This window comes from Adiantum capillus-veneris, chromosome 18, assembly GCF_014529385.1.
Source record: "Adiantum capillus-veneris isolate H3 chromosome 18, ASM1452938v2, whole genome shotgun sequence".
Classification (NCBI taxonomy): domain Eukaryota; kingdom Viridiplantae; phylum Streptophyta; class Polypodiopsida; order Polypodiales; family Pteridaceae; genus Adiantum; species Adiantum capillus-veneris.
The window spans coordinates 131,866,696-131,880,171 of record NC_140948.1 but is presented as its reverse complement, the minus strand read 5'-3'; the positions used below and the strand labels follow the sequence as shown (position 1 = coordinate 131,880,171).

Sequence of the window (13,476 nt, the reverse complement as noted above, 5' to 3'; positions counted from 1 at the left end):
AAAGCCCAAAGCTTTGAATAGATGAGAAATGTCATATTCCTGCCATTGACACCTAGGGCATTTTCCGTTCGAGACACCGATACTCTCAGTTTTTTGACCTATTCAAATGGCTTTTGATCTCTCCCTATTAAATTTACAAATTCTGATGCTTTTACTGAAAAAAAAAGAGCATAGTTCATACTAAACTTCAAGAATTGCAAACTTGATGGTTTGTAGTACTTGGTAGACTTTTCATTGAGCATCATGAACACATTCATATTTGTGATGAATTAGATTGGAAAGAATTCAGAAATATACATCTCTCTCTATCTCTCCCCCCCCCCCCCCCCCCCCCCCCCACAGGCCCCCAAGTTTTTGTCTTCTAGAGGTTCTTGTTTTCTCTTACCCTCGGACTAACGAAGCACTCTAGTTCCTGAACTTGAGGGGTTGATGCACTAGTGGTAACATTTTTGCCCTTCATTTGACGCTGACTTGGTTCTAGAGGTTCATCTTCATGAGATACCCCTTCACCTATTTTCTTACAAGTGTGGAAGCCCACATGTGTCAAGCTAGACTTTGTTCATAGGGTTGCATCTTGAAAGAGGTTCTTCTATTAGCAATCTCTCATACTTGGAAGGTTGAGGATACCATAGTGTGCAATAATAATGATACCATGTCAGCTTGAGATTGAGAGGTCAATGCACTAATGCTAACATGTCTCGGCTTGTCGGTTTGTTGACTAGGCTACTGAGGTTCTTTTGCATGATCCATGAGCTACACCACCTTTGTGGGAAACCCTCTCTCGTCACTAATTGACACCTCCCTAGGGAGGTGGGATCAATGGCCCACATTAGGTGTCGCGAGGCGGGTGCAATCCGGCCGTCCGATCGCCGTTTGAACTAGGTGTGAACTAAGAGTGAACTTGGGAAGTATGTGCACCACACCGAATTTGGTGTGAACTCGATGTGAACTTGACGTGAACAAAGTGTGAGCTTGGTGTGAACTGGGGAGGGTCTGCACACCACACCAAATTTGGTGTGAACTTAGTGTGAATTGGTGTAAACTTGTCCGTGACGACATGATCTATAAACTTGCCACACACATACCTTTCAACGAGCACGCGATAGCCTAGTGGTTAGAGTCAATTCCAACCCTGGATCCGAAAAAGCAAGAATCTTTTGCATTCCATAGGCAATCTAACGGTCACAATCAACCTGTGATTGTGAGCCATTGATCCCACCTCCCACAAAAGGGGGTGTCCATTAACCCTCAGTGCCTCACCACTTCGCCAAGCCACGACAAAATTTAAATTTTCGACAAACTTCACATCGAGTTCTCAAAGTAGTGCAGGAAGTGAGTGGAGCCGCGAGCGATGGAGTGTACTCGGATCTTCTTACTGCTCTGCGTTTCGCTCCTACTCTTGCTGTCCACTGCCTACTCCAGGACTCTCAAACGTGACGGTGAGATGCGATCTTTTTCCCTGTGCGATATGTGTTTAAGATAGAGCGCGCGCACAACACCAACCCCCCCCCCCCCCCCCCCCCTCCTCTCAAAATGCCGTGGGAATGAAATGTAGCATTGTGTGCTCCCATCAGAAATCACGTGTCCGACTATTGCAATGAAGGTCAAGTGCATCTGTTAAAATTCTAGCGTTGCAAGGTTTTCTCCTGAATTGATGATGTGTTGTTTTGACTTGCAAATGTTGGTTAGCTACCGAGGCGCTAGTACTTGAGCACGGCCCTACTCTGACATTAGTCGTAATGATGAGTTTTCTTCCTTTTTTGGATTTTCCTGTAATTTGAATATGAGGTGAAGGAGATGACCTTTCAACATTGAAATGCAGCGTGTTGCAACTAAGACAAGATTCATGGGTGGCTTTGTTTTTAGTCTGAGCATGTCAAAGAAAACTTGGTGAAAGTCGTTTTCAAGCTGTTTTTGTTTTCATATTAACCAAAACTAAAGCATTAGTATGAATATAGTCAGCTGAAAGACGTCTCGATTCTTCAAATCCAAGCTAATTGCAGTCTGGTTTGATGAGGGACTTATCTATTTTCAGTGAAAGCCTTGAATGATATCAAAGGATCTCTTGGCTGGAAGGTGGTCTATGCATGGGTTGGAGACGATCCTTGTGGAGAGGGTGATGTTGCTCCTTGGGCTGGAATTACCTGCTCTCCTCGTGTTCAGGGGGAGTATCGTGTTATTACGGAGTTGTAAGTGCTCATAAAATTCCTGTTTGTCCGAGTTGCTGCACGGGTTGATCAATTGAATGGGTTTCTCATCTTACATAGTTGTGCCAATTCGACCTTGTCACAAACTAGCCCTGCTTTGTTAATATCTTTGTGACAAGTGTTTTTATACTCTATTACATGCTAGGGAATCATTTTTCAAAAGTGTTTGTTTTCATGTAAAAAATGTGGATCAACTTTCAGTCTGTAAAATGTGAAATTGTCAACTGTTTGGCAGATTTCTAAAATAATATGATTCTTGATCACATGATCTTGAGCCCTGCTTTGTTAATGTCTTTGTGACAAGTGTTTTTATACTCTATTACATGCAAGGGTCCTTTTTCGAAGGAATCATTTTTCAAAAGTGTGTTTTTTTTTCATATAAAAAATGTGGATCGACTCTCAGTCTGTAAAACGTGAAATTGTCAACTGTTTGGCAGATTTCTAAACTATCATGGTTCCTGACTACAGCAATTAAACAACTCAAGAGGAAACTTCCAATTCTACAACATGTGAAATTGCCAACTTGTCATAACTCTCCCAATGAAAAACAAGATATGAACAATGACGACTAAATCAAGATATCGGAGGAGGAAATGACCACATTGGTGGGTGGAACTGCCATTTAGGCGCCCCATGAACCATGGTGAAGAAGGGCCCTGGTTGCCAAAGATGCAGGTAGGCCTCGCGGCGCTCCTGCATGTGGTCGGAGCTGCCTTGAAGCCTCTCAATTGTCCTTTGAGTGTATGGATCAGCTCCAGCCAGGTGTCACGCACAATCTTTGTCCGTTGGACGGGTCGAGCCTCGAAGATGCGGAAGCATGGGGCTCTCCAGATGAACCAAAGTGTTAGGCTGTAGATGAGCTCCCAACAACTCTCTATCTCGGCTCCACTCTTGAGGTACAAGCTCTGTGGTAGGCTGGAGTGTAGGCCGGCCCTCTTGTTGTATTAGAATCATCTTGCTAACTGAAGCCATCTCAAAAGGAAGTGTTGGGTCCGTGAGTTGTCGAGAAAGTGAAGGCATCAGCCGAAGAATCGGAAGCCAATCATGCTGTTCCATGGTGTAGTCCAACAGACAGTGGCTATGTGTCTCAAGTGGGTGGTCACAGACGTCACATACTGTCGAGTGGCCGCTATGCACCAACCAACTCTCAACTACAATACCTAGATGGGCGACTAGCCGCTCGAACATGGTGACTTTCCTCGGCTGTTTGCAGTCCCATAGGCGGCCCCAAGAGTCTGCCAAGAACTTGGACGTGAGACCCTCCTCCTGCCAATGATGTAGCTAGGCGAGCCTCTCTCCACGCTATCAGTATGTGATGTCCCAATGGTGCTGTGTACTGAAAAAAGAGGGTCCCTTGGTGTAAAAGGATCCCACCAGAACCACTCCCCGGGTCCCACTGCACACACACGAGAGGGTAGCTCTCTCAAGCCCATAACCGCCAATGTCCTGTCTCAAGAGCGGACGGGTCAAGGTCTCACACAAGTCCTCCATTGATGCCCACAACTTGGATCCGTTGAAAGCAACACTCGACCACTTCTAGTGCCTCGATAGTGACTGTGTGGAGGCGATCCTCTCTCTACAGCTCAAAGAACATGCAGAAACCTATGCATGAGCAAGCCCTAACTACGAGGAACTCCAATCGAGTGAAAGCCCCCATCTAGCGGGGAGCTGCCAGCTCAAGAGGGATGTGCCACTCTGCTGGTATAGTCTCTACAATATCCTAACACATGCTCTGCACCTCTCTCATGTCTCGCAACTGAAGGCTTTGAATCTCCTCAGGAAGTGCTGTAAATTGCAACCAGTCCCTAAAAGTGCGGGCTTGATCTTGGTTCTTGGGGTTCTTGAGTTCTTGAGGTTCATGCAGGTCTTGAGGTTCTTCTTTTGCTTGCAATCTGTGTTAGAGAAGGATCTTCTCTTCACCCGAGTTTTGCTCTTTTTCGCGGGCGCACCCCTTGGCGGCCTTGCGCTCACTTCTTTCCTTGGATTCTTGTCACTCTTCAAAAACACGATTAGGAATCGACACGCCCAAGCGAACTTGGGTTCGTGCGACCTCAACAAGCAAAAAAAATTCTGTTGATTCTTGTGGTTCTTTCTTTGAGTGATACAGAACACTGCCAAAGCTCTGATACCAATATTAGGTGCCTCGGAATGAATGTTTGCGCTTTGCTCAAGATGAGTGCTTTGAACTGTGCTCAAGGTTCCTTTTGTTCTTATGGAAGGTAGAGCCTTCCGTTCTTAATGAGAGTGCTATGATCACGAATAAAGTGAGTGGACACTGTGCGTGCAAGTGTATGAGACTGAGAGATAGAGAGAGAAGAGATACGATACCAGAGACGTTGTAAAACCCTCCGAAGGCCCCACTCTCGTCGGCGAGAGTGGTCTACTTATGATTGCACAAACTAGTACAAACTGAATGCATGTGACTGATGCAAGTCTAGGCTATGTCGGCGATGACGACGGTGATGAAGAAACCGACCTAAGGGCTGAAATCTGCAATCTTTTATCTGCTGTCCAAAAACGCTATGGACTGAAATCTACTGTTGCCGAAAATGCTACGGAAAACGCTGATTTTGCGGGTCTCTAGGGCTGAAAATCTGCATCTACTGTAGGGCTGAAAACTGATGATCTTTGGGCTGAATCTGCTACTCCTTTAGGGCAGCTCTGTCGTACTGATTGTGTAACCATGAACCGTTCCGCTCGTCCTTCTACCAACAACACCCGATTGTGCACACGTTTGTAAAGAGATCACACCCCTCTAATCCATGCATTTGAAAAGCCCATTTGGGCCTTGGTGCATAGTGCCCTCAAGGAAGCCCCAATCAACTCCATCATAAGCCTTCTCAAAGTCAAGAAGGAGCACCACAAGATTCTTTCCTCAAAGACAAGTGAGAGCAGCCGCCTCCCAAAAGGTGAAAATGTTGTCAAGGATACTACGCTCCTTGACAATACCCGTCTTTGTTTCATGTATGATGCTCTCATGTAGCGGTTGAATTCTCAAACTTGAAGCCTTTGCTAAAATTTTGTAGGCCAAGTTGAGAATGATAATGGGTCGCCATTGCTTGATCTCGTCCAAAGAGCCCCTTTCCTTGGCGAAAAGCAAATCAAACCCTCACTCATGCTATCTGGCATCTCCCTAGTGTGCAAAATGTGCCGGTATGCACTACATAAATCTCAACCAAGAACCTTCCAGTACTCAAAGAAGCTGGGAGTCAAACCATCCTCCCCTGGGCAGCGACCACGGTGGAGGGCCCTAAGAGCCTCCTGAAGCTCCTCTGACTGGAGTGGGCTCTCAAGTCTTTGGTGCATCTCCTCAGTGACTAAGCAAGGCATTTGTGCCCGTATATACTCTTTGCGTGCATCTCGACGCTCTGACTGTGGCTCGGTTGAAAGCAACTCACGGTAAAAGGTAGTAGCAATTGCACGCATATCATCGAGCTTTGTGGCAATAGGCCCATCCGGCCTCCTCAATTGGCAAACACTGGTGTACGCACGACGAGGACCCACTATCTCAAAAAAAATCACCAAGAAGTGTCTCCCACAACGTGAGTCTACCGAGATGCTTGATGATGGAAGGCAAACTCGTGGCGTTGCTCCTCAATGGTAATCAGCTCTTGCCGAGCATGTTGCATCTACTCCTCCATCCAAGGGCTACCTGGGTGATGCTCTTGCATCTGTTGGAGGGAAGCAATGCCCTGTTGGAGCCGCTTCTCCTCGGTCGTAGCCAAGCAGGCTGCTGACTCTTGGAGGAAGAAACGACTAAGCTCCACAAGGCCAGTGGCTGCTCTAGCAACATGGTCGCCGAGTGTGTTCAGACTCATTGTCCATAGGGCCACACCTGCTCTCTAAGCTCTGTATCCAACAAAATTTTCTCTAGAATGCGTAGCATGAGACTGCCACTCTGTTGTCTATCTGACAAAGTAAGAATCATTGGCATGTGGCCTGAAAAGGCAGTCCCTACCTAAATGCATACTTAACCTCCCATGTCATAGAAGTGGTAACTAGCGTAAAGACAATCTATCCTGGATAGATTCACCCTTGCTACTCTGCGGTTAGACCGAATGTAAGATAGGCTTTCTGAGGGCCGCAAAGCCTGCATGTTGCGATTTATCCGAAATCCTCAAAGTCATACATAAACGCTCCCAAGGAGCCAACTCAGCCACCTGTATAGTAGAATGGCTGCCTTTAATCCTATCCGAAGGATCCTCAAGCATGCTGAAGTCCCCTTGAATGTACCATTGCTCTGCTTGAGGTAGAGACTCAACAATATGTAATGTGGATAAACATGAAAGTACGAAGAGGAAACTCCATCCCAAACTTATGCATGCGCCTCCATGTAAAGCAAGCACCGTCAGAGATGAGAAGCCAAACATGGACGACATCTTCTGCCTAGGCATGGGCACTACTTTCTCGGTCTTCGCATATGCCCGCAGGAGCGACCTCCATGGCATCCATCCATCATGTTTTGGATTGGCTCTCACAAATTGAGGAGGCGATTCATCTTGTTATAGCAAAACATAGACAAGCCTGTTTTAATAGTGGAACCCCTCGTCTTCTACCTACACCCTCCAAGCTTCGGGATGGTCTGCTTTTGTGATGGACCAAAAGGCCCTCGTTCAACAAAGCGTCCTTGCCTTGAAGGTAATCCTGGCGCTATTTGCTCAGTGCCCCTTTGGAGCCCACATTTTTCAATTTTTATCATGATAAAGTGAAGTGTGCCCACATTTTACCAAATGGTAGCACCTATATTAGTTTCTTCAAGCTCTGTTGCCAACTATCAGTTGACAGGGTACTTGTCTCTAAAGAGGTGCTCTGAAGAGGTGCCAACATGTGCACCTTGAATCTTTGTTTGTTGTGCCTGGCCAACCTTGGTAGGCTGAGTCTGATGTGCGGATCGGGTCGTGTGAGGACTAGCCTTTGCAAGATGGTCCATCTGTCTACAGAAGCACTGATTTGGGAGTCCCGAGTACTCAACACTCTTGCGGAAGCATCCACCACTCTCCCTAGGCAGTAGGACTACCTTTGGGGGAGAGATTGTCTCGAACGAGATTGCGTACTATAGGTATACTAGCTTGCCTTGGCAGCTACTGAAGCTGCCGTGGACGGTGTCTCCAAGACAGTCCCAATTCTGGAACCTATCTTGGATAGAAGCGGGATGTACTTTCTCCTCAAGCCAGGGAAGTAGACCGAGATGGGCATTTATGCTTCCGCGACAAGAACATTCGAAGCCCGATTGAAACCATGGCGCCACTGTCCAAAATGAGCCTTGATTGCACGGATGACCGGGGGGCTTATCGAATGACCTTGACCACCATCTTGGGAGTCTCAAACTTGATCTGATAGTAGCCACGCCCGAGGAATTGTACGTCGATGATCTTTCCCACTTCCGAGAGAACGTGGGCCTGGAGGAGATTGCGCACCTTGCCTCTACTAGGTCGGGTGCCGATAATCTTGCAATTAACAGAAGTGGCCTGCAAGCGCTCCACCTCTACTGCAAGGCTTGCTTACTCCGTTGACGAGAGAGCAAGCTGGATGTTGGTTTGTGCGGGGTCGGGTGAGGGGGCTTCATCGGAGAGTCCTCCATCTGCCTGTTGCTATGAAGAAACCCTAGGGTCGAGCCAAGGACGAGGCAAAACGAAGATGATGAAGAGGAACACCTTGCTGACAAGTCCATATGCATCTACTCACCACGACAGGAGGGGAAGCAAGAAGAAAAGAAAACAATGGGCGGCCAAAGGGAAAGCGACACGAGGGGGGGGTGCGGCGTGCTGCAGGGCACCTGCAGGGCAACACAGCCTGTAGGTTGAGGAGAGGGAGAAGCAGCACAGGCAGAGGGAAATGGTTGCACGGGAGGTGTGGCAGCGGAGAAGAATGGGTTGCAGCGCGGGCTAAGGGAGAGTGCAGTGTGGGTGGAGGGGGGGGGGGGGGGGGGGTTCTACATCAGCAGCAGCAGCGAGCTCCAGAGACAGATTTCTTGATAGCATTATCTTGTGTCACGTGCACATCTAACCCTATGTGCATGTGGACAAGCTACTTCATGACTAGGGTTCAGTTCAGCTTAGGAAGTGTTCTGGCACCTTTGTGAGTCTGTTCGTAGGCCATGCATGTCCAGGCACTTAGAGTAGTTGTATTTCCTCTGGTTGCACACAACATGATCTTCAGATTACAGTCAGTACCCATCAGGAGCATTGTACAGTGCATAGAACCCATTTTCCCTATTTTAGCCATTTTTCACTTATTATTAATAAGGGACTCTGTTGGGAAACTGGGTAGGGCAACTTTGGCAAGTTAATATATAAGAAAGCTAGCGCTAGCACTTTCTGGCAGAAGAGGCAATAGAGACCCAGTTGTCTGGCAGTGCACCTTCTCAGCAAGACCCCAACGGAACAACTTAGCGTTTTCAGCCATCAAGAAAGGCCAGCGTTTTTCAGCCATTGCAAATCAGCCCCAGCGTTTTGCAGTTGGAGATCAGCTCGGCGTTAGCAGATTCATAGCAGATCCCCTAGCGTTTTTGCAACAGACAACAGATCAGCCTAGCGTTTTTGCATTTGCAGACTACCAATCGCGTTTGCAGATTCTCGGCGACAAGTACCCTATTAGCATCAGCGTTTTGCATTTTCAGCAGTCAGACTCCGCACCACAGCCCCCAAACCTCGCAGATCTAACCTTCCCGCAGCAGATCCTCGCCGCACGGTCAGATCAGCTAGTGTTTGCAGATTCAGCCCGCTATTCGCAGATTTCAGTATCTGCGTTTCCAGCGCATCGTCGTCGCGTCGTCGTCACCGACATAGGGTCAGAATTCAGCAGATACAAGATTTGCAGATTTTAGGCCTTAGTGTTTTCAGTTTTCAGCCGTCTCGTTGTCATCATCATCGTCGCCGACATCGTCGGCAAGACCATTGCATTCAGACCATTGTAAACATTTGTGCAATCATAGTAGACCACTCTCGCCATAGAGAGTGGGGCCTTTGGAGGAGGGTTTGACAACAATCTGGTGTCGTATTCTTCTCTCTCTATCTCTCAGTCTCAGCACCTTCATTCACAGTGTTTATCCACTTTGTTTGTGATCACTTGCACTCTCTCACTAAAGGAACGGAAGGCTCTCCCTTCCGTAAGTAAAAGGAACCCTCGAGCACAGTTTGGAGCACTCATCTTGAGCAAAGTTCAACATTCACTTCCACTGCACCTTACATTGGTATCAGAGCTTTGACAGTGTTCCTGTATCACTCAAGGAAAGAACCACATAATTTTTTTTGCTTGTTGCGGTCGTACGTAACCCTTGTCCTCTTGGGCGTGTCGATTCCTAATCGTGTTTTTGAAGAGTGACAGGAAACCCAAGAAAGAAGGGCTTGTCCAGCCTCCCCTTGTTTCTCTTTTCACTCATTGAGAGCGGACCATGCACTAAGCGGCTAGTCAATTGACGTGAGGTGGGAAAAAGCAACCTCTGTGTGAGCGCAAGGCCGTCAAGGGGTGCGCCCGCGGGAAAGAGAGGAGCTCGGGTAAGAGAAGATCCTTCTCTAACACAGATTGCAAGCTAAAGAAGAACCTCAAGGACTCAAGACTCAAGAACCTCAAGAACCCAAGAATCCAAGAACCACAAGAACCCTAGTTCCTCGTGAACTTAAGAACTCCAGACTTCAGTGGATGGTCATCACTTGAAGCGGAATGGATACTTCGCATGGAGGTGGTGAGCATGGAAGTGGCGAAGAAGGATTTTCCCTACCAGGAGGTTATTCCGACCTCCCCCTTTCCCATCTACGCCAAGGATTGCACCAAATCCTATGGAGGCTTTGGTCAAGACGATGATGGACATGATGATACGACAAGAAGTGCAACGTGCCGTCTTCATTTTTGTGCTAATTTTTCCATTTTAATGCTTCTTTTAGTGCTAGGCTTCATTATGGCCAAGTCTACCCTTGATCTCCGGAGTCATGACAGAAACTCAATACGCTGAACTTTGTGTTGATGTATGCTCATGTGTGTGTGCATGTGGTGTGTGTTGTGTTGGGGAGCATATGTTAGTACCTAGTTCTACACCCACTATTGGGCACTGACGACGTTAGTGGGGATGTCGTGGTTTAGTCAATACTATGCATGATGGAGCTGATGGTTATATCGTGAGCGCAAAGAAAGAAAGGCAGAATTGGATTGCGAGCGCGAAGAAAGACGGTTAACCTTGGAGCGTGAGCGCGAGCAAGTGCGCTTGGTGACCGAAGACAAACGAGCGGCCTTGGAATTAGAGCGTGAGACACAGAGAGACCAACGCATGCAAGAGTTTGTCCTACAGGTACTTACCTCAAAGCCCGAGCCGATCAAAGATGGTGGTTCATCAAGTGGCACAAGCCGAGATTCGGACTCCAACAACCCCGTCACAGAGAAGTTGACATTCATTAAGTATGACGGTAAGAGGGATGCTAGCGTTATTCATTCTTGGTTGCATCAATTTAATGCTTATTTTGCGACAACTAAGAAGACAGGAAATAGCAAGGTTTTAATGGTAGCCATGTACCTTGTTGGCGATGCCATTAATTGGTACCACGTATGGCAAGAGACACAGTTGGCCGTGCACCTAGAGGAAGCCAATGGAGACGTGCCCCTTTCCTTCAATTGGGCCGACTTCCAAGACAAGCTCAAGGCGCGGTTTATGCCTCCTCAGTACCTAGCGCGGTTGAAAGAAGATTGGCGCAATCTCAAGCAGAACGATATGCCAGTCATGTCTTTTTCTAACCGTGTTTTGCAGCTTGGCACCCAATTACGCAAATCGGATGATGAGCGCAAGGAGGCTTTTCTTTTTGGGTTGGACGAATATACTAAGTTTGATGTAGAGGTCTTCGACCCCGTGGATCTCAACAAGGCGGTAGCAATTTCTCTCCCCCTAGAGATGAAGCACAACAAGGGGAAGCCTAAGGAGAACAAGTTGTCTCAAATTACCTCCCAGACTTCTCAGAACCCTCAGAATGGTAAGAATGGTAACTCTCCTAACGAATCTTACTCTTTTCTCTTAGAAAAGAACTCACAAAATGAATCTAAGGGTAAAGCTAACACAATTGCTAAACCTAAGCTCACCCAATATGAAAAAACAGCACAAGGAATTTTAGGAGGATACATCACGTCAGAAGAACAAAGCATTTATTCTAAGGAAGGTCGATGTTATCATTGTCACATCAAGGGTCATATAAAGAAAACATGTCCTAAGATTGAATCTAACGAATCTAAAGAACCCAAAGAATCCACATCCTCTGTTAATGCCATAAATGAGAACACTTGTGTGTCCCAAGTTTCTCATGATCCTCCCATTGATGAGTCTCTCATTAAGTGTTATGGTCATGTGAAGGGTCAACATTTTGTCATATTGTTTGATCTAGGCAGTATGCATGATGTGATTAGTGACTCTCTTGTCGAAAGAGCCCGCTTGGAGGTTATCAAGACATCTCCTTTCAAGGTGTCGGGTTTCGCTCCCGGTATGGACTCTCTCATTACACGAGAGTGCTTTGATGTGTTATTCACGGTTCAACAAGTGTCCTTTTGCAGAAAATTTGTAGTATCTCCTCTCTCAGGATGTGATATGCTCTTAGGCATTCGATGGTTTCGTGAGCATAACCCTCTCATTGATTGGGCAGCCAATACTTTCACTTTCAATGCCAAAAGTGACTCTCCCATTGTCATTCGTGGAGAGGAAGTTGTTCCTTCTTTATCTCTCATTTCTAATGTGCAGGCGAAGATTGAAAAGAATCGGGAGAAAGAAACTCTCAGTCTTGTCTTCTCCAAAGCACGACACATGTTTTGCATGATAACGATGTGATTATTCACAATGATGATGATTTGCAGGATAAAGATGTGATTGTTCACAAGGATGATGGTTTAGTTGATGCTTTTTCTAGTGAAGCTAACCTCATTGCAGATTCGATCAATCACAAAGAACCGATCTTGGCTCTCGAGTCAAGATCTAAGGAACCCCCACAGGAAGTGCTGTGTATGCGCATGATTAGTCAGTACGCATTGTTCGAGTGTTTCATTCGTGACGGTTTTCTGTATTTTAGTCACCATCTTTATGTGTTCCCTTTTCATAAGCATGCCATATTGTACGATGAACACGATTCACTCATGAAGGAGCACGGATGTATGTTGATTACTCATGAAAAGGAGAAATGTTTGCATTCAAGGAATTCACATTTCATATCTCTTACTTGGCATGACAGTCTTAGAAAGAGCACAATAAAATTTTTCCATCAAGCATCGGCATTTTCATTATGATTTGCCACAGTTGATAGATTTAGATCAGAAAGACAAGTTCCGATTCCATTTTCTGCGTATGTTTGATAAACGGTTTGGCAATCCGTCTCTTTGTTCATCTACATTGCATGCACAATTTTTTAGGAAGACTAGTATTTTTCCAATCACTTTACATGGAATGGGTATGTTCATGTTTTTGTGTTGGAAGTGGTTTCAAGAATTTTCCTCCTCGGAGATTCTTGATGACGATGGACCTACGTCCATAGATGCAGTAGGAGCATTGAAGCAATTACAAATCCCTTTGTGTTGCTTTCGGCGCGGCCCAAAGAAGCAAGCGTTGCAGACCTAAATGAAGTTCAAGTATCGCACGACCCCACGCATCAGAGTGGGTAGGCGAAGAGTCCTTCCTAGGATTCCAGACACTGTTAGCGATCTCCCTCGACGCCATACAATTCGGTACCAGTACCTCACTTTAAAAAGGAGGGGATGTCACGTGCACATCTAACCCTATGTGCACGTGGACAAGCTACTTCATGACTAGGGTTCAGTTCAGCTTAGGAAGTGTTCTGGCACCTTTGTGAGTCTGTTCGCAGGCCGTTCATGTCCAGGCACTTAGAGTAGTTGCATTTCCTCTGGTTGCACACAGCATGATCATTAGATTATAGTCACTACTCATCAGGAGCATTTTACAGTGCATAGAACCCATTTTCCCTATTTTAGCCATTTTTCACTTATTATTAATAAGTGACTTTGTTGGGAAACTTGGTAGGGCAACTTTGGCAAGTTAATATAGAGGAAAGCTAGCGCTAGCAATTTCTGGCAGAAGAGGCAGCAGAGACCCAGTTGTCTGGCAGTGCACCTTCTCAGCAAGACCCCCGGCAAAACAACTTAGCGTTTTCAGCCATCAAGAAAGGCCAGCATTTTCAGCCATTGCAGATCAACCCCAGCGTTTTGCAGTTGGAGATCAGCCCGACGTTAGCAGATTCATAGCAGATCCCCTAGCGTTTTTGCAATAGACAACAGATCAGCCTAGCGTTTT

The 13,476-nt window shown here is 46.5% G+C and overlaps 1 protein-coding gene across 1 annotated transcript in view; it reads left to right on the top strand.

Annotated features, from left to right (window-relative positions):
• Positions 1-1,272: 1,272 nt before the first annotated feature.
• The window catches only part of LOC147436434 (Leucine-rich repeat (LRR) family protein), a 37,183-nt gene continuing 24,979 nt past the window's right edge, over positions 1,273-13,476 (top strand). The window contains exons 1-2 of the mRNA XM_086489339.1: positions 1,273-1,439; positions 2,036-2,189. Coding sequence (XP_086345465.1) covers positions 1,352-1,439; positions 2,036-2,189 — 242 coding nt within the window. The 5' untranslated portion in view covers positions 1,273-1,351. The remainder of the gene's footprint in view (positions 1,440-2,035; positions 2,190-13,476) is intronic.